General features: G+C 40.5%; 1 protein-coding gene across 1 annotated transcript in view; it reads left to right on the top strand.

Annotated features, from left to right (window-relative positions):
• The first annotated feature begins 119 nt into the window (after positions 1-119).
• Positions 120-22,028, top strand: part of TM9SF3 (transmembrane 9 superfamily member 3) — a 38,519-nt gene continuing 16,610 nt past the window's right edge. The window contains exons 1-4 of the mRNA XM_008059108.1: positions 120-246; positions 1,680-1,846; positions 5,934-6,028; positions 8,571-8,701. Coding sequence (XP_008057299.1) covers positions 145-246; positions 1,680-1,846; positions 5,934-6,028; positions 8,571-8,701 — 495 coding nt within the window. The 5' untranslated portion in view covers positions 120-144. The remainder of the gene's footprint in view (positions 247-1,679; positions 1,847-5,933; positions 6,029-8,570; positions 8,702-22,028) is intronic.

Below are 22,028 nucleotides of genomic sequence, written 5' to 3'. Positions count from 1 at the left end.
AAGATTTTAACAGACTGTTGTTGTTTTGCCTTAACATCCAACTGTCATCATGAGACCAGTGAGTTTTGTGACTGATATTTCATGTTGGTAACACTTTTTTTTTGGTTATTTTAGATTCATTGGTTTTCAATTTTCAACTCCTTCATGATGGTGATCTTCTTGGTGGGCTTAGTTTCAATGATTTTAATGAGAACCTTAAGGAAAGATTATGCCCGCTACAGTAAAGAAGAAGAAATGGATGACATGGTGAGCAAATGTGGCACGTTATATTTGTAAAAACTGTTGGGGGGCAACCTCTTCAGGTCCCCTCCCACTGTGGGAGCTTTTCTGTCCTCTCAATAAATCCTGCTTTCTAAAAAAACCCCCCAAAAAACAAAAACCGTTGAACTCAGCGTTATTTGGAATGTTGGTCACAGTTTCTAACGTGAAATCCTTAAGGCCAGCTGAATTTTCAGCATTGAGAATTTTTAGGTTTCATAAGGGTGTAAAGTGCCCAGTGTGGTCTAGGACCATGCCCTGTAATCAAATATAGCAGTGCTTTTTTAGCAAAACATACTACTGTTCACCCTCCATGGGATGGATAAATAGCATAGGTAACCTTTTGTTAGTTCAGGCCAGGTTTTGCCACCGAATAAGGATATGTCAAACTTAAGAAACAAACTTTTAGTCTTCAGAGCTTTTTATTTCAGAATTGTAGCTACAAAGTTGTAGTCCTGTATTGGAACTTTCTAGTACTGTAAAATGTTGCATAAAATTTAGGAAGTGAGTGGAAGGTATAATTTGCATTTAGTTTAGTGGATTCAGAGGAAAGGTTTGTTTTCTAAATTCTTTCACTAAATTGTAGAACAAAAAGTACGTTCTGTAGAATGTTAATTGCTTTTCCATGTAGGTGTGCCCATCATTAAATATGTTTGGGAAGCAGTTTAAGATTTTACATTTTGGCATGCTAAAGTATATTGTGAAGTATCAGAGAGAGGTACAACCTTTGGCCCCTCTCAAACGCGTCTGACCAGGATTCCACAGGCCTCTCCATACTGGTTATCTGAGGGACTGCTATTTCTGAAGAAACATAGTTTTAGAGACTGTTAACCATTTTAGGAACTGTTTCAAAGGCAATACTCAGGTTTACTCAGGTTGAAAAGTAAAGGCTGAATTCTTTTTAAAACATGCTATATACATAGTAAATAAAACCATCTCTATCTGATATTTCCCCCTCTGTTTTCCCACATCCTGGGCCATCAAGGGCATGCCTGCCTGTTGTGCATCTAGCCCTGGTTTTGAGGCTCCTCTCTTCACTCCCACTTGCTCTGCAGTTGTACTTGAGCCACAGTTGTGCTGTGAATGGCGAGAGCAGTGTCAGAAGGGAGTATCCAGAGAGTCAGTGTCCTGTTCTTCTCCAGCTTACCACTTCTTCTTGCTCCCCCATACCTTAAAAAGTTTTTTTCATTCTTTGTGATTCTCTGAGCACCACCAGGAGTCACCTTCCTGCACCTCTACTTTTCAACATTATAAGTTATTAAGGCAACAGTTACTTTAAATTTGAGATGTCTTTTATCAATATTTTGGACCTCTTTAAATTGCTATAAATTTGGAGGGAGGAAACTTGCAGCTAATTTTTTTCTGTTCTGCTGTATTTCATATTGCTTCGGAATGATTTGCTTTTCTCCATCTGTACATAGGACAGAGACCTAGGAGATGAGTACGGGTGGAAGCAAGTGCATGGAGATGTGTTCAGACCGTCAAGTCACCCCCTGATATTCTCCTCCCTCATTGGCTCTGGCTGCCAGATATTTGCCGTGTCTCTCATTGTCATTATTGTTGCAATGATAGAAGATCTCTATACAGAGTAAGTGCCTGTACTTGACTACTTTTTTGTTGTTCTTGAATAGTTTTAATCATTGGAACCTAAATTGATCATAATTATTTGCTTATTCAGCTATCTTAGAATTTATGATAAATGTTATTCATGTAGGCAAATTAAATGCACAATAGTCTTCAGGTATAAGTATTTTACTGGCATTACTGAACATTCTGGTTAATTATAAAGGTTATATTCAGTTAGAGATGTGAGCAGAGGTTACTTTCAATCCAGAACTCTTTGACAGAGTGATAGGTATTTTTTTTGAAAGTTGAAGATCTAATTAGAACGTCATAAGAAGTACAAGGATTTTGTAGTTACTAAATTACATTTACCTCCCAAACTGGGAGACTTCTGCAGAATAGAAGAAATAATTGTAAATATCAGTGAAAAAAAAAAGGTGGCAGAACAGTCACCTGAAGTTAGAAAAATAATTGGATAACTTCTTTAAAAAAAGAGTCCTAGGTCAATATTCTATCTTTACGAGGCTTTTGGTACATTTTTTCTTTGCAGACAAAACCAATGGCAAGAACCTCAAAACCTCTTGATTTGAGGTCTTTACAGTGTAATAAAAAGTTACACATTCACAAAAGATCTGAAGTCCCCACTGAGTGGTTCATAATGCTGTGCTTGGAAGGCCATGACCTATATGCAACAAACATACCCTAGTGCCTGGGTGATGGCAGTTATATTTCAGGCATTTCAGATGCTCTCCCATGAAACCCTCAGTCAGAATGACACTTTTCTCCAGTTGTATTTCATGGTGGATAAGCAGTAAATCTTGCTGAAAGAATGACTCTTCAGTTATGTATTACATATTTAACTTGTGTTCTAAATAGCTTGAGAGTAAGGACTGGCCAGGTCTTTGAATTCTCAGAGTGCCCACAGGAGCTTTGCACGTGGAAGGTCCCCAATCAACGCTTGTTGGACCGAGTATGTGTTAGCCATCAAAGCTGTTTCTCTGTGGTTTCTGTTACATTTCTTTTATATAACGTTTGCAATTCATTTATACCATATAAGCTTTAAAATAATTAATCCAAACCAAATCTTTGGGGTTTTGGTGAGTAGTTAATATTTTAGGGGAGAATATTTTCCAGATCAATGGAATCCCAAATACAAAAAGTATTTCAAATCTACCAAGAAGTTGTGCTTTACGTTACATTAGTCACTACTGAATTGACTATAATGTCGCAATCTTAGGAACCATTAGAGGGTAACTTCTTGTAGAATCCAACTTTTGCTTTGTTCCATTTCAAAATGTTAGTGTTATCATTTGGCAACTTAGTTTTTAGTATAGAAGCTCTTAAAGACTTTCAACTAAGAAATAAATCCATCTCTAATACATGGTATTTGCAGACTAGTCATGCGTTATTATTTTAGTCTATCATTACTGTGAACGATTGTTCTGTGTTGTGTTTGTTTGACGTGAACATAATTCGTTACTTATATGGTAAGTACTGAAACAGTAAATATTATGATGTAAAGGTGGCTAACATGACTGAGGGTTCATGGGAGGTACCGTATGCACATTTGATACTTTAATCTTCACATCAGCCCTGTGAAAAGACTATTATTGTCTCCATTCTACAGAGGAGGAAAGTAAAACTCAGGGAGGCTAGGTAATTTGACTGAGCTCACACAGCTGTTAGTAAAGAGTATTTATGTGCTGGGGTTTGAGCCTAGGCAGTCTTACTCCCAAAAACTTCCTTAATTTTCTATGATAGGGAAAGGAAATAGCGACAGTACAACACAAAATGGTGAGGAAATGAAACGTTGCACCTAAATTGGGGTGCTCCCTCCTGAGTAGGAACGATTCCAAAGGGGCAAGCACAGATCACGAAACATGCAAACACTGCTTGGCCTCTGTGGTCACCATGGCAACCGGGGAGAACTCGTGGAGGGTTTAGGTGGAGGATCCGTGGCAGCATGGACGCCTGTCGGTGGTGATGAGAAGGCATGGCGAGTGAGAGGGCAGGGCTGAGGGTGGTGATGCTGCAGCGCCAGGGCTTTGGTGGAGTGTGGTGAGGTGATGGCAGGCGGCAGCAGAGTGCCTCGGATGGCCCCCCCGTCAGGAGGACAGTTCCCTCCCTCAGCAGGTTTTCCAGTGAGGGTGAAATGGTTTGCTTAGAGGGTGGATGGGGCAGGCAACGCCCATAGAATATTTGTGAACAAAGAGGTGAAGGTTATGTCTGACTTCCAAAGGTCTGATGGCTACTCAAACTTGAATGGAGTGGAAGTGTCTCTGGGGACATGACTGGCAGGCATTTGGAACTCTCAGTACCCTGGCAGCCTTTTTGAACCTTTTCTTCTGATATTAGGAACTTCTGACTAGTAGCGGGCTGGTATTAGGCTGAATGCAGCTTTCCTGTTCTCAGCGTTGTTAGGCCTGCATCATCCTCAACACACATTTATAAACAGAATGGGATGAAGTTTTTAGTGGTAGTCTGAAAGGAACACTTTAGGACTCGTGATGTTCTGTTGTGTTCCTGAAAAAACAAGTTGGGTTTAAAAACTGATTAGCTTTGAGACCTTGGAACTTTTAAACTCGGAAATGACAAATTCTTTTGTTACATTTCAGTTTACTATGTATTGGCAGAAAGGAAATAGTGCAGTGTTTTCCCTATTATGCATCCACATTAAGAAACTGAGCAGCCAGGCTTGGTGGCTCAGCCTGTAATCCCGCGCCTTTGGGAGGCTGAGGTGAGTGAATTGCCTGAGCCCGCGGGTTCGAGACCTGCCTGGGCAGTGAGACCTCATCTCTACAATAAATCAAAAAATCAGCCGGGCGTGGTAGTGCATGCTTGTAATTCCGGCTACTTGGAAGGCTGAGGCGAAAGGATCGCCAGAGCCCAACAGGTCGAGGCTGCGGTGGCCGGAGCGGCCACTGCACTCCAGTCTGGGTGACAGAGTAAGACTCCAACTCAAAAAAAAGAAACTGAGCAGAGACCTGCTTTATCTCGACCAATTCTGAGGGAAAAAAAAAGAAACTGAGCATAGGTATTTAAGCAGAGGAGTGCTATATAGTTCAAGACGAGTGAGTTGAAACATAATGATGTTACCATTTTAACATTTCTCTTCTCAATTAAGTATTTTAAACAATTTTTTCGGCCGGTCACATTGGCTCATGCTTATAATCCCAGAATTTTGAGAGGCTGAGGCGGGAGGATTGCTTCAACCCGGGAGTTTGAGACCAGCACAGGCAACATAGTGAGACCCTGCCTTTACAAGTAAATTAAAAAATGAACCGGGCATAGTGGTGCATGCCTGCAGTTCCAGCTACTCGGGACGCTGAGGCAGGAGGATCACTTGAGCCCAGGAGTTTGAGGCTGTTGTGAGCCATGTTTGTTCCACTGCACTCCAACCTGGGCAACAGAGTGAGACCCCGAACAAACAAAAGAATTTTTTCTAGTTTTACTCAATGGGAAGGTTGGTCTGATTCCCTAGATATCAACATTGAAGGAGGAGACTAGGATCTTCTTCCCACTACATAGATGGAAGGTTAGAAAATGTTGATCTGAGTTAATGTTGGCTCGTGGACCTGTAGATTTTTTAAAAATCACTTTTAACAGTATGAAGTAAACTAAACAGGGAAGACTCAGCATTATTACCATTTAGAATGATACCACTTAATATAAATTATGCTATTTCCATTTTCTCTTAGCAGTCAAGAATCATAAACAGTTAAATCAATTTATAAAAAGGACTCTTTAGTTATTTTTCTTAGCAGATGATTATCTTGTTCCATATGATAGGGTTGGTTTGCAGGGTCGCAAAAACAATTTTAGTGCCAGATTCTAATACTTGTGCCAAAATAATGTGAAATATTTGTTTGGGATGTATTATGAAGTGTAACTGCAGGTTTAAAAAAATTGGGGTCAGCCTGACATCATAAAAGCGTAGTTTTAACTACAAATTCATTTATTATAGAGAACGTTTGGAGGTTTTGTTTTGTAGTCTAGGATGTGATAATTTTTATGTTTCTGTTCAATGTATCTTTGAAGTTCATCCTATACTAATACAATACGATGTTTTCTTTAAGCTGTTGGTTTTCATTTTTGGTGTCCTGCTTTTCTAGGAGGGGATCGATGCTCAGCACGGCCATATTTGTCTATGCTGCTACATCTCCAGTGAATGGTTATTTTGGAGGAAGTCTGTATGCTAGACAAGGAGGTAACTCAGCCATGGCCACTTCCTGTTTTTAATTACAGAGGCTGATATCTTACTGTGCTGTGTTTGGAATTTAAAATGTCCACTGGAAAACTCTTTGTTATCCCATTTCACATCATTTTTACCAAACCTGCTATGTGTTCTCTCTTGTTTCTATGGAATTGCTGCATTTTATTTCCTAAGATTATGAATAATTAATAGTTGATCTCCATTGTCCACTGTGAAGTTAGCCCTGAGGAGCATTAGGAGAGTAATCCATTTATGTATTAGGTGAGTAATGCATGTGCTCTGGGCTGTCTCACTCCCTACATGTGCTCCGTGTGAGACCTCCACAGAGCATAACTTTATAGACACACACAAAGGCATGTCTAATGGCCTATGGGGAAAGTTTCTGGACAGTGGAAGGAGAATAGGAGAATAGCTGTTGATTTCTGTTGAGTCTGAAGTATTTACCATAAGACACTTCTTCGCTGATCTTTGTCAGTCTCTTGCTGACAGAATTCAAGTTTGAGTCTAGGAAGATCAAATCTTAGGAAATCTCTAAAGGTTATGTTCTGATTGCTAGTGTCCTGGTATTTTGTCTGAACCCGGGAATCAAGGATTCTTCAGAGTTATCTCAGGATATGAACTACAGTGAAGCTTAAAGCTTTCGCGGTGACCTTGGTGCCTAAAGGATGCTCTAGAGCCAGTGGGAAGCCAGGGGTAGCCTGGAGCTTCGCCAGTCTCCAAAGGTCTGAGGAGGAGCAGAAAGCATAGCACTATAGACGTCCAGGCTACTACCTGTACCCGTGGGACGTGCGTAGGGCTCTTTCTGTTAGAAGGAAAGGGAGCGGTGAAGAGAGTTGTTGGATAAGGAGTTGTATTAATACGTGTCTGAATCTGAGAAGATGATGGAAAGTGCAGGAGAAGAAAATGCTAGGAGGGTGTTGGAATCAAATGGAAGTAATACTTAATTTTATTAGGTGCCACCTTTTTGTGGTGCTGTTCAAGTGCTGGGTTTTCATTGGAAAGGAGAGGTTCTTGAAACTTACCTTGTAAGAGAATGGAATAGAGGAGAAGGCTTAGAATCAATGAGTTTTTCTGGAGGAGTGTTAGTGATTTGGGGTAGTAATTCTGTGAGACAGATGTTTAAAAAGAACTTTAAGCCTAGGCAGCATAGTGAAACCTCATCTCTACAAAAAAAAAAAAAAGAAAAAAATTAGCTGGGCGTGGTGGTGTATGCCTGTAATCCCAGCAGGTGGAAGGATTGCCTGAACACAGGAGGTCGAGGCCACAGTGGGCCATTTGATCATGCCACTGTACTCCAGCCTGGGAGACAGAGTGAGACCCTGACTGACTCTGAGTCCCTTTTTTTTTTTGAATTGGGATTCTCACTCCATCGCCCAGGCCTCGAGTGCAGTGGCATGCTGACGACCACCCCAGCGTCGACCTGTTGGGCTCAGACGATCCTTGTGTCTGAGCCTTCGAAGTAGCTGGAACTACAAGCATGTGCTACCATGCCTGGCTAATTTTTTGAGATAATGTAGAGACGAGGTCTCACCAAGTTGCCCAGGCTTCTCTCAAATCCCTGGGTTCAGAAAAGAAGACCTTTATATAGAAGAAAATAAAAGTGAGGGTATTGCTTGTTTTTCCCATAGTGCTTCCTGTTGGTCCTGTTACTTCTGATCGTGGGGTTGATTTTTAATAGTGAGTCAGTGTTAAATCTTTACATTCTGTTCTAAGCTGTATGAAGATGTTTTCTGCCAGCTTGTATTGTGCTGTATTAGAAAGGCAGCTTCTGCTGCCCTCCTGGTTGGTGTAACCATGACTTAAAATTTTTCATTATATTCCTGCTCAATATGTATAGAATTTTGGCAATACACAGAAGTACAAAGAAAGAGTGAAACTTATAAATCTATAGTTCTAGTTGTTGAAAGAGAGCTTATGAAACACACTGTTATCTTCAAACATGGAAATGCCCTTAAATACATATTTATAATCATAATTACAGAGCTAAGAGTAAATTTAGAAACTACCTAATTCAGGGGTTTTAAGACATTTTAAAAAGCATATGACACCCTTTTCAAATGAAAGCTTACATGAAACTCTGTTGTGGAAAACTGTTGAGAGTGGATTTGTTCTGGTGGAAGCAGGGCTGGGGGACCTTGAATTTCCCTTCAGAGTAACTTCGTGGGCATGCCGAGAAGCTCTGGAACGTCAAGTAGTCGTTTTAAAATCTCCATCGAGGCCCAGCGAGACTGGCAACAGGAGTGTCTTACCAGAGTCCCATAGCGGTTAAGTGGCAGAATCAAGACAGAGCATGAGTATTTTACTGTAGGTGGTTACTGGTTTCCTTACTCACACTTTAGAAGTGATGTTTCCATTATACATACTTAAAGAGCTGGGCTGGTTTTTATTAGTTATTGCTTTGAAACAGTCATTAGGATATTAAATTTCATGATCTCTGTAATATAATTTTAAATAAACAATTTAGTGCTAGATAATTACATTTTAAACACCATGCCTGTTCATCTAGCTCTGGTTTTCAAGTTGCTCTCCCTTTCAGGAAGAAGATGGATAAAACAGATGTTTATTGGGGCATTCCTCATCCCAGCCATGGTGTGTGGCACCGCCTTCTTCATCAATTTCATAGCCATTTACTACCATGCTTCAAGAGCCATTCCTTTCGGGACAATGGTAAGTTGCGCGAATATGACTTTTAAACTGAAAAAGTGTAACCATTCTAACAGGAGGCCTGCTGTCTCTCCCAAAGCACCTCTTATCAGGTGTTTTGGTAGTTTTAGCCAGTTCCTACTCAATCCTGGACAGTGAGGTCAGGAGAAAATTATTGTTCTTAGCCTCCAAAAAATTTTGGTTAAATTTAAGTCTCCGGGTTCCATTTTTTTCCTTGATTCTGTAAGCCAGTCAAGAGAAAACCTGACTTTAAGTATGATAGAAGAGAGCATGATAGCTTTTTATCAGGGATGGGAGGAACCGGTAAGTATACTTTAGAGAAGGAATAATGACAGTCAGGAAACATGGGTGTTTCAAGGTGCGTGCAGTGGTAGGAAGGAAGCAGAGCCTCTCCAGAACACACTTTAAAACTGACATGCAATTTTGGGGACCTCACAGAACACGTTTTAATATTAATAATACGTATTGCAATAGATATTAAAACCTTTTCACAGATCATCTGTAATCATAGGCTTTGAAGTGTTTCGGATTATTTAAACAAATTAAAACTAAAACACAGCTATTACGGTGCTTTACAGAGTTAACCCATAGGCTCCCAGTTCTTTTTCTTGTTACTTATTTTCTAGAAACAGAGTTTTGGGCCTAGCCTTGACTGTAGTCGTAAAGCACACATGCATATGTATATGAGGTTACAGGGTGGTTACTGCTATTAAGAGAGACTACATAACTTGATCAGGGTCATACAGATAGTTAATGGTAGAACTGCAGCTCAAACTCACATCTCTTGAGTTTTAACCTTATTTGGGTTTTCCTTCTATTGTTTGGAAGCTATCAAATGGTATCACAGAAATTCCAGATGACTTCAGTTGTTTTTATTGAATATACTTTGAATATACATTTTTACTAAATCTTTAATGATTTTTAGTTAGGAGTATTTTGAAACTCGCTTCAAAATTAAAATTTCTTTTTCCACGCCATAGTAAGTGATAATGGTTAGGAAAAGGGAGAGTAATGAATGACATCAGACTGGAAAATAATCTCCTAATCATTCCAGGCCACCAGAAAGTCCATATAGTGAGTCAAGTTACTTCTTAAGATCATCTGCTGAATACAATGTTTTCTTTGTGATTTTAAAATTAAAATTCTGATTCTGTTATAATTTTTCTCACAAAATTTTGAATTTGATATTGGTGAAGATGGTATTTCAAAGTTGTTTTGTTTCACTAAAAGCATAAATTTTACCGCTTTGTAAATAAAATTTTTTTTGGTTTTGTTTTATTTTCGAGTCAGGGTCTCACTCTAGGCTAGAAATGAAGTGTCTCCTTGGCTGGAGTGCAGTGACATAATTGCGGTTCCCCACAGCCTTGACCTCCTGGGGTCAGGTGATCTATCAGCCTTAGCTTCCTGAGTAGCCAGGACTATAGGCATGTGCCATCATGCCCAGCTAATTTTTTTATTTTTTTTATTTTTATTTTTTGTAGTGACGAGGTCTTGCTATGTTGCCTAGGCCGATCTTCAACTCCTGGGCTCAAGCAGTCCTCCCTTTTTGGCCTCCCAAAGTGCTGGGATTACGGGCATGGGCTACTGCACCCAGCAAGTAAATAGAGCTTTAAATATTAATATTCAGTGTAATTTTCCCTTACATAATTTAATAATTACCAATTGTTAGAATATAATATTAAACTACTGAACCAGAAATGCTTTATAAGATTGATCTTATTGAGTTTACTTAGCAGGCTCCTACAATGTTATGTTCTCAATTTGCATTCTAATGAAAGAATGCTGTGTGAATGGCAGTCCATTGGCCAGGTATGTGGTCTCACTTGTTTTTGTTCTCCATTTAAGAGTATGAAAACTTGTTTAGAACATGAAATTTTTGGCTTTATGACTTTATCTCTCAGTGGGTAGAGCCATTAATGAAGGAGAAGTAACAGGGTGATGGGCCACTTGAAATGAATGTTTGACCCATCTATTTACTGAGTGTTTTAACTATTTAAATATCTATTTTTAGTTATTTGACTTGCTGACATTATGAAGGAAATGGTTATATAGTCTCATAAACTCCGTGGTCCTCAACTCTGGGCACTCATTAGAATCACTAGACAATTTAAAAAAATTCAATGCTCAGCACTTTATTTCAAGCCAATAAATCTGTTCTGCTTTAAACCCAGTCTCTAGTGTTTTACCTGATTCCAATTCCCAGCATCTGGAGACAATCTGTCAGCTGAGAGGCTCTTAAGTCCCAGGCTCTGTATATCTTAGAAGCTGGGCACCCCTACTGATGGGATCCCCTCACTGGAAAGTCAGTAGGGGGGTCTGAAGTCAGTCTATAGGTCCTCCTTAATACTTTACCCCGGCTTTGTCGTTTTCTGTCCTCCATCCTTCTGGCCTCTTGGACATTGAGCCCTTTCTCTGAGTGATCTTTGTTCTAATTCTTTGTTTTATCGAAGTTTCCACAACTGAGGACTTGACCTAACCCTAGTGACTAGGCTTTGCCTTGCCTTGGGGAGGCACTTGAAAGGTATGGGGTTTGCCAATTGGAGATCTGGAGTTTGGTTAGAATACTGCTGTTGTTACCAGGACTGAGACAAGATTGAAAGTGGATGAATGGCCGGGCTTGGTGGCTCAGCCTGTAATCCTAGCATTTTGGGAGGCCAAGGCGAGTGGATTGCCTGAGCCCGTGGGTTCGAGGCCAGCCCGGGCAACTTGGGGAGACCTTGTCTCTACAATAAATAAAAAAATTAGCCAAGAGGTGGTAGTGTGTGCCTGTAGCTCCAGCTACTTGGAAGGCTGAGGCAGAAGGATTGCTGGAGCCCAGCAGGTCCACGCTGGGGTGGCCGTGAGTTGCCACTGCACTCCAGCTTGGGCAACAGGATGAGACTCCAACTCAAAAATAAATAAATTAAGCCGGGCTCAGTGGCTCAGCCTGTAATCCCACGCCTTTGGGAGGCTGAGGTGAGTGGATGGCCTGAGCCCGCGGGTTCGAGACCCGCCTGGGCAGGCGAGACCTCATCTCTACAATAAATCAAAAAATTAGCCGGGCGTGGTAGCGCGCGCCTGTAATTCTGGCTACTTGGAAGGCTGAGGAGGAAGGATCGCCGGAGCCCAGTCGGGAGCGGCCACTGCACTCCAGTCTGGGCGACAGAGTGAGACTCCAACTCAAAAAAAAAAAAATTTAATTAATTAAATAAAAATAAAGTGCATCAAGTTCTTCCTTGGACCCCAACTTCCCTGCTTACACATGAAACGTTGCATCCATGTCAGATTAAACTTACTGAGCAATTGTCATTCTTAGAAGCTTGATGGAGATGAAACATTAGAAAGGGTTGTGGTGATATTATGAACTAATATCTAGTGTCCCAGGTTTAAGGTGCAGTGCCTAGAGTCACAAGAATACAAGAGGATGTAAGAGAGCCTGTAAATAAAATGAGAATGTGGTCAGAGCCTGTTGAAAGGCCGCCCTGTCCCTGTTTTGACAGAGGCGCCCGGGAATGAGAGAGAGGGTACCTGAAATAAGATTAATTCTCAAAAGGTAAAACCTTTTTTCTTTTGGGAATTTCTCCAAGAATGATTAAGTATTATACTCAGAAGTTTTGGTCCTGTGAAAGTTTCTTGGAAATAAGGAAAGATTTGCCAAGATGTTCTGGAAGAGAGTTTTAGAGATGAAGCTTTTGTGGACTGAAAATCTCGTGTCCTAGGTTGGATGTTATTGTAGGCTTACAAGGGACACAGAACCGAGTTACAGTGTTTTAAAACTCAGAGGCAGTCTAGCGTGGGAACTAATTACCTTTCTGCTCTAAACGGTATTCAGCTCAGGGTGCACTGATATGTTCTTGACTTGTCCTTCCTTTGTGGCTTTACCTCTCAGTGAGCAGCGTCATTAACGAAGGAGGACTAACAGGGGTCATGGGTGAGCCATGTTGTGTTTGTCATCTTAAAGTCTGTTTTAGCTGGCGGGGCTAGGAGAAGAATCTTGCACTTAATAAGAAATATGCTGTGGACTTCAGAAATCAGATTTCACAAATATTTGGGGAAATGCTCTCCTGTGACCCAGGTCCTGAGTCATAACTGGGAAAATGGTCAGAGAATTGGAGAGCTTGAAATCGATGTAATCAAAATTGCTGCTGTGAGGAGGAAATGGGGGCCGAGTGGCTTGATCCTGCTTTTGGATCAGCTGAAGAGGGATGTCTCTCAGAGGTGGTGAGAAAAGTATGGGGTGCCCAGGCGTGAAGGGATAGTAACGACCTGTGATACCAGTGTTGGAGAAATACTACTAAGCTGAACTGTTGACAAATGCCACGGCAACAAAAGGATTTTGTATGGAGAGTTTCACAGCCAGACCAAAGGCTCATTACATGTTATCACAGTTATATGTAATGAGCAAGTTATAGCATTACAGTGATTTAACAGAGTAAAAAGAGAATGGCTCCATCTCATTCTTCTTTTTATTTTTCACAAAATAAAATAAACTTCAAACAAGCAAAGTAAGAAGAAAATCTTCCTCATAAGGGAGAAATGTAGCTTAAGATAGGTAAGGCAGTTGTTTGTGCGGGAGTCTCCAGGGACCCTAGCTGAAAGCCCTGCCATTCACATAAATGATCCTTTGGAGAGACTGAGAGATCCTACTGATAAGTGATGTTTGAGTAACCGTCTAAGAGAGCAGAAGTGTTGGAAAACTGGACACAGGCAAATATACTTTTTCTGGAGGGAGAGGAAGAAATTGAGTTCTACCTTACAAAATGTGGTGAACTTGATGAAGCACAAGATTTGGAAATAGGTTGTTAAAATTTATATTTTAAATGACAGGAAGTTGTGAGCATTGCAAGTATGGATTCATTAAAGCAAAAATACAGCTGAGTATGGTGGCTGATGCCTGTAATCCCAGCACTTTGGGAGACCAAGGTGGGAGGATCATTCGAGCCCAGGAGTTTAAGACTAGCCTAGGCAATATAGTGAGACCTCGTCTCTACAAAAAATAAAATTAGCTGGGTGTGGTGGCACACACCTGTAGTTCCAGCTACTCGGGAGGCTGAGACAGGGTGATTACTTGAGCCCAACAAGTCTAGACTGGTCAGTGGTGATCGTGCTGCTACACTTTAGCCTGGGTGACAGTGAGACCTTGACTCAGGGAAAAAAAAAAAAGAAAAGAAAAAATGCTAGAACAACTTCATTTCCCCTTGTAGATTTTAGTAGATTAGAACAACAACATTATGTCTTGTTGGGCAAGGTAGGAAATGTGGCCAGAATAATAGTACAGTGGGCAGATGTGTAAACAGTGATAGAGCGTGGGGGATTACCCATAGTCACACCCTGTCCTTCAGTAGAATGTGATGAATACTCTTGACTCTGGCTTGTTCAAATAATGATTAATAACTTGGATATCGTGACCCACCTGGGCAACTTGGGGAGACCTCATCTCTACAATAAATCAAAAAATCAGCCGGGCATGGTAGCGCGCACCTGTAGTTCCGGCTACTCGGAAGGCGGAGGCGGAAGGATCGCCGGAGCCCAGCAGGTCGAGGCTGCGGTGGCCGGGAGCGGCCACTGCACTCCAGTCTGGGCCACAGAGTGAGACTCCAACTCAAAAAAGTAAAAATAAAAATAACTTGGGTAAAGACTTGGTTGTCTGCTGATGAAAGTGAAAAGGATGTGAGACTAGGGAGGAAACCAGTACTACAGAACGATGAAGACAGCGTCTAGGATGCTCGTGGCTTGCTGAAATCAAACGATGTGCAGGCTTAGAAGACGAACTGCAGTAAGGATAGAGAATCATGCGTGGCATAGCACTTCACAGCTTACAAAGCATTCGCACACCCATGGTCTCATCTGGTTTTCAAAACCCGAGAGATTGGCCGAGCTAGTGGTGTGGCTGCCCCTGCTTTCCAGAGCAGAAAACCAAGACTCTTCCACGGCAGTTGAGTAAAAGCCATGCTTTCTTTGTTGCGGTGCTGGCGGTGCTGGTGGTGGTGAATTTTTGTTCTGTTGTGGGGAGGTGTTCTTTCATTCCTTTCTGTCAAAAGGAATTCTAGCTTGATTCTGAGAACAGTGGGCAGCCCCTAGGGAGTTTTTAAAAAAATCTTTTTGTTTGTATGTTTTTACAGGTGTATTGAGGTATAATTAACTTATAATAACTTGCATAAATTTCAAGTGTACAGTTTGATGAATTTTAACATATGTATGCACTTGTGAAACTAACGCAGTGAAGTAAAAGAAGGTACTCATCACATCCAGAAATTTCCTCGCACACCTTTGTAACTCATCCCTTCTTTCCCCCCTTTTTTCCCTCCTTATTCTTAGGTCAGCACCAGTCTGTTCTCTCTTATCATAAATTACTTTGCATTACCCAGAATTTCCTTTAAATGTAATTATGCAGTTTATATTTTTTAATCAGTTTTATTCACTCATAACAATTATTTTGAGATTTATTGGTGTTTTTGCATGCGTTCATAGTTTGTGTCTTTGTACTGCTCAGTAGTATTCCATTGCTTGGATATGCCACATTTGTTTTTCCATCTGCCTGGCCATGCACTAGTTTTTGGCTGTTATAAATCAAGTTGCTGTGAGTATTCATGCATTCGTCTTTTGAAGACATATGTTTTCCACTTCTCTTAGATAAATAACTAGGAGTGGAATGGCTGGGTTATACAATAGTTTAAGTTTTCAAAAAACTGCTCAACTTTTCCAAGATGATTTTGACATTTTACATTCCCACCAGCAATGTAAGAAAATCCCAGTTGCCAGCACTTGATGTGGTCAGTTTTTTACATTTTAGCTATTCTTGTGATTGTATAGTGGTGTCTCTTGGCTTTAATTTGCGTTTCCCGAGTGACTAACTGAAGATCTGAAAGATCTTCAGTTCGCTTCTTTGCCATCTATGTGTTTTCTTTAATGAATGTTCAGATATTTTGCCTATTTTTAGTAGCTTGTTTGTCTTATTGAGTGATAAGCATTCTTTATCCACTGTAGATACAAACCCTTTGTCTTACATACATTTTGTGAGTCTGTATTCCTACTTTGTGACTCGTCTTTTCATCCTGTTAATTTTGAAGACTGATTTATTGGCACTTCTTTCCTTTTATGCTTTGTGCCTTTTTTGTCCCATTTGTTATTTATTTACTTATTTAATAAATCGAGACAAGATCTCCCTTTGTTGGTCTCAAATTCTGCCCTGTTTAAGAAGTCTTTTGTCGGAACTACAGATTACCAAGCTTTCCTTACATGTTGTCTTCCAGAATTTTATAGTTCAGTCCTTAAATTAGGTCTATGATCCACTGTTGGTTAATTTTGTTTATGACTTAAAGGATTAAGGGTTTCATTGTTTTGTTTGTGGGCTATTCAGTTGTTCCAACACCATTTAATGAAAAATTATCTTTTTCTCTGTGCATCTTTGTTGATAACCAGTTGGCCATATGTATGTGGACTTATTTCTGAACTTTCTCTTGTTTCATTGGTTGATCTGCCTTGTTTTCATGCCAGTACCATACTTTCTTGATTACTATCGCTTTGTGAGTTCTAAAGTCAGTTCTTCTTTTTCAGAGTTGTTTTTGCTTTTTTCTATTCGTTGCATTTCCATGTAAAGTTTAGAATCGGTTTGTCAATTTCTACAAAAAGCCTGCTGGGATTTTGATTGAGGTTGCATTGAATCTATGGCTCAATTTCGGAAGAATTGACATCTTAACAATATAGAGTCTTGATTCATGAGCACAGTATCTCTCTCAGCTTTAGGGTATCTTTAATTTTTCTCAGCAGTGTTTTATAGATTTTAGTGTTTGGGTTTTGTACATCTTTTGTTGAACTTTTAGTCAAGTATTTCGTATTATTTATGCTGTTTGAAAATTCTGATTATTTATTGCTGGTACCAGTCACGCATCACTTCAGGTAATGATAGGGATACACTCTGAGAAATGTGAGGCAGTTTCCTCAGTGTGCAAACATCATAGAGTATACCTAGATGGTGCAGCCTTCTACACACACACCGAGGTTAGAATTGGTATAGCCAATTGCTATAGCCCATTGCTCTGAGTCTCTAAACCTTTACAGTATATTACTATACTGAATGCTTTAGACAGTTTATAACACAATGGTATTTGTATATCTAAAAATGGAAAAGGTACAGTAAAGATAAAGTATTACAATTTTATGGGACCATTGTCGTATGTGTGGTCTACCATTGACCAAAATGTTGTTATGAGGCGCATGACTATACAGTTGACCCTTGAGCAGCGTGGAGGTTAAGGGTACTGACCTGTCACCCCTTTCTTCCTGCAATTGAAAATCTGTGTATAGTTTTTCACGCCCCCAAAACTTAACTACTAATAGCTTACTGATGACTAGAAACCTTACTGGTCACATAAATAGCTGATTAACATATGTTTTACATATGTATTATATATGCTATTTCTTCAACAAAGTGAGCTAGAGAAAAGTAAATGTATTAAGAAAACCGTAAAGCTAATTGGACGTGGTGGCACGTGCCTGTAGTCTAAGCTACTCAGGAGGCTGAGGCAGGAAGAGTGCTTAAGTCTAGGGGTTTGAGACTCTAGTGCCCTATGATTGCTCCTTTCTTTCAGAAAACAAAGAGAAAAAGAAAATCATAAGGAAGAAGAAGTATATTTACTCTTCATTAAGTGGATCATAGTAAAGGTTTTCATTCTCGTCATCTTCACATCGAGTAGCCTGGGAAAGAGGAAAGGTCCCTCCCACTGTTTTAGGGATGCCAGAGGTGGAAGAAAATCCATATATAGGTGAATTCACATAGTTCAAGCCTGTGCTGTTCAAGTGTCAACTGTATATAGAAAATCGGTTGGTTTTAGATATTGGTTTGCATTCTACAGTCTTGCTAGCTTCACTTATTAGCACTAGTTGCTTTATTATTGTTTTTGTTTGTTTTGTTTTTCGAGACATGGTCAAACAAGCTGGAGTGCAGTGGCATGATCATGGTTCAACACGGGCTTGAACTCCTGGGCTAAAGTGATCATTTCGCCTCTGCCTCCTGAGTAAGTAGGACTACAGGCTTGTGCCACCATGCCTAGCTAATTTTTTATGTTTTGTAGAGACAAGGTCTCACTGTGTTTCCCAGCTGGTCTGGAACTCCTGGACTCAAGCAGTCCTTCTACTTTGCTCTCCTAAAGTACTGAGATTACACGTGTGAGCCACTGCACCCGGCCTGTTGTAGATTTTCTTTTTTATCATCAAATTGTCTGTGTGTAAAGACAGTTTTACTTTTCCTTTCTAACCTGTATGCCTTTTATTTCCTTTTCTTGCATTGTTGCACTGACTGAAACCTCCAGTACAATGTTGAGTAGAAGTGGTGAGAGCAGACCACCATCCTTGCCTTATTCCCAATCTTGGTAGGAAAGCATTCAGTTTTATGTCATTAAGTAAAATGTTAGCTGAAGTTTTTTCATAGATGCTCTTCTTTGGCTTGATAAAGTTCCCTATAGTTTGCTGAGAATTTTTTTTTTAATTGGGAATGGTTGTTGGATCTTTCAACAGCTTTTTCTGCATCTTTTGAGATGATCTGTGATTTTTCTTTTTTAGTCTGAAACATGACTAACATTGATTTATTTTATTTTTTTTCTAATCTTAAATCAGTCTTGCATTCCTTTGATGAGCCTCACTTTGTCGTGATGTCTGTTTTATATTTGTTGGATTCAGTTTGCTAAAATTTATTGTGCTTGCATCTATATTTATGAGAGATATTGGTGTGTCATTTTCTTTTTCTTTTCTTTCTTTTTTTTTTTTTTGAGTTGGCGTCTCACTCTGCACTCTGTCGCCCATACTGGAGTACAGTGGCACGTTTCTGGCCACCTCGGCTTCCCAAAGTGCTGGGATTACAGACCGAGCTACCGAGCCCGGCCTGTAGTTTTCTTATAATGGCGTTTTTTTTCTGGTTTTGGTATCAGAATGCTAACTTCATAGATTAAATTTTTTACTTCAAATCTAGTATATTTTCTGCTGTAGTACTGAAGTAACCCAAGAAACAGAAACAGTGAGTTATGTACCAACATGTTAAAGGTAGTTGGATAATGTAGACAGGCTTCTCAGATGCATTTGTATTTGAATTGGTGGTGCCCCGATCAGTATGTCCAATTGTTGTAATGCTTGTATTGAGGCTAAATACTTGTTATATGGATATCAAGTCATAAAATGTACGAGTTAGAAAAGAGGTGGTAGAAGCCATCTACTGTGAGCAAGTGTTGAAGAAATACTTAAACATAGTGGCAAACAAAAAATATTTCCTAAGGCTCTCCTTACCTATAAGGACTCACTGTTTATTACCCTAAAAAAATTCTTTCCCGTTAGCATTCCAGAGCAACCTATCTTAGACTGCCTTTTCTCCTTCCCTATGGTTACCACAGATTTCCTAAAAGGCCAGTCTGGAAACAAAGATTGAATAAGTAATAGCCACATTCTTGGTTTATGTCTGAGACTGAGAAGTTGGTAGATCTTGGACATTGAGAACTGACAGGCAGTGCTGTTCCAACTGGTGCATGTTCTGGACAAGGGAGGCATTCCACATGGGGTGGGTCCTCTCTTCTTTCCACTGCCTGCGGTCATTCTCTCTGGTCCGTGAACAGTGACCATGAGACTGGGGAGGAACCTGTGTTTGAGTTGAGTTCCAGGACTTTCACCAGCATGTTAGACCCTCTTAGCTGCGAAATTTAATTTTAAAATGAGACCTTAATGTGGAAGCTCAATATAGAAAATAGATATCAGCTTGATTCTGTTAGTATAAACATACTTTGAAAATTCAGTATTTTAACCCAAGTTTAATGAGAGCAGTAAAGTTGTGATGAACACACATCCGGTATCAATGGGTATAAATAACAGTCAGTTTTTCTGGTTATCAGTGTGGAGAAAAATCCTGACTTCACCAGTGAGTTAGCCCCATGTGATATTTTTTTTTTTAATAGCTCACCTTGCAATCTCAGGGTGTTCTTCAAGTAAATTCATCCAGAACTTGAACATAAAGGAGCAGGAGTTGGTTCCACAGTTTAATCACTAACAATTTCTAATAAACTCCTCATATTTTTTATCACATGTAGAAAAGTTAGACAAGAAAAGGGGAAAATTGTCAGGTGTGGTGGTTCACGCCTGTAATCCCAGCACTTTGGGAGGTGGAAGCCAGAGGATTGCCTGAGCCCAGGGGTTCAAGACCAGCCTGGGCGACTTGGTGAGACCTTGTCTCTACAGTAAATTGAAAAAAATTTTAACTGGGCATGGTGGTACATGCCTCTAGTTCCAGCTACTTGGAAGGCTGAGGGGAAGGATCAAGGCTGCAGTGGCTGTGAGTGTGCTACTGCACTCCAACCTGGGCAACAGAGCGAGACTCCAACTCAAAAAAGAAAAGGCAGGCAGGTGGGGGGATTTTAAATAAATGCTAACCAGTTGGTAATTTCTTTTTGAGGCCAGTTATGGGTTCCTTTATTGACTGTTGCTGAGTCCGCAGAGAGGAGCGTGTGCCCTCCTTCCCCTGCCACGTGTGTGCCTGTGACACTCGCTGCTGTGGTGCCTTGACTTGCGCCACTTTTGGCGAGCAGATAAGTGCTGGCTGAGTGGGGATGTCGAGAAGGGAGGTCGCGCAAGAGACCCGTGCGGCGTGATAGACATTCCTGATCAATGATGAATTTCATTCTGTCCAAATACATAATGCCAGTAGCAGGAGGAACTTGATTCTGAGGTTTGCATGAAGATGAGTTCGCTTGACTGTGGTAGCTCCAGGGTGCTGGTAGTTGGTACAGAACTCATTTGACTCTGTGCGTTTTTTATTATAGTTAATGTTATTTTTACTTTTTTATTTAGTTTGAGTCAGGATCTCACTCTTTCACCCAGACTGGAGTGAGTGGCATAATTCTAGCTCACTGTAAACTCAACCTCCTGGGCTCAGGTGATCCTCACACTTCAGCCTCCCAAGTAGCTGGGACTATCAATGTGCATCACCATGCCCGGCTAGTTTTTGACTTTTTGTAAAGATGAGGTCTCATTGTGCTGCCCGGGCTGGTCTTGAACTCCTGGGCTCAAACAGTCCTCCTGCCTTGGCCTCCCAAAGTGCTGGGATTATAGGCGTGAGCCACTGCACCTGTCCAAGTATCTTTTAAAAGATTCTTTTTTATTTTTATTTATTTTTTTAAAGACTATTTTTTGACAGGATATTCAAATTAAGTGCTTATGGAATTACTGAAGCTCTTCAGCAGGACCTGAGAGCTCTGTGGAACAGTTTGAAAGCCATTCTTATAGACCATGTGATTCTATGTAGGAATGCTTTCTTCAGCTTCTCTTCAATTTTTTTTTTTTTTTTTTGAGTTGGAGTCTCACTCCGTTGCCCAGGCTGCATGCAGTACAGTGGCACGCTCCCGGCCACCACAGCCTCGACCTGCTGGGCTCTGGTGATCCTTCTGCCTCAGCCTTCCAAGTAGCTGGAACTACAGGCGCGTGCTACCATGCCTGGCTAATTTTTGATTTATTGTAGAGACGCAGTCTCACCATATTGCCCAGCCTGGTCTGGAACCTACTTGCTCAGGCAGTCCACTCGCCTTGGCCTCCCAAAGTGCTGGGATTATAGGCTTGAGCCACTGTGCCTGGCCTCAATTCTTATTTGAAATTAGAGTTCTAGCAAATTAGGGGGAAATGTCTAGAACTTTATTACAAAGTGTTAAGGCTTACAAGTCTTACAGTAATTAAGAAAGCAATCAAAAGCAAAAACTAAAACAGAGTTTATCCCTCGCCCATATATATAAGACATATGTCTAATTCACAACATATTATGATATTTAAAATGTCTTTTAAAGCACTTGCTTATTTTTGACATTTCACATAATAATATATGAGTGTAAATTCATATTCACAGGCCTAACCTGGACCCAAAAACATTAAGTCCCAAAGGCGGGTCTTAAAATGGAATTACTGAGCTCATGTAACTCAGACACACTTATTAGTTATATGTCAAAGGAAGTCAGTGATACCTTTTAGCTTGTTGAACCACACACACATACACACACACACACACGGATGTAATGAAGACACAGTTTTCACCAAGACTGTTTCAGAAGAGGCCTTCCCTTCTCATGCAGCCAGCGTGGGCTTTCTCTCTCATATCTCCCCATTTCTCCCAATCAGTGTCTCCACAGGCTGCATTCAGCCTTTCTCTCCCTTTCTATTTATTAGAACCCAAATGTGTGATTGGAAGAGACCTTAGAGGTGCCTCAGTTCTACTTCAGCTTACGGAAGTTCAGAGTGAAGTGATCTTAACTAGCTGTGGCCTGAGTGTGTGTCCTTGTGTACCCAGATGTTACAAAGAAAAAAATCACAAAAGCAAATAGTTTTTAAC

Source organism: Carlito syrichta, unplaced genomic scaffold, assembly GCF_000164805.1.
Source record: "Carlito syrichta isolate Samal-C Ts95f unplaced genomic scaffold, Tarsius_syrichta-2.0.1 Scaffold303721, whole genome shotgun sequence".
NCBI classification, from domain to species: domain Eukaryota; kingdom Metazoa; phylum Chordata; class Mammalia; order Primates; family Tarsiidae; genus Carlito; species Carlito syrichta.
This window is presented reverse-complemented; position numbering and strand designations above follow the sequence as displayed.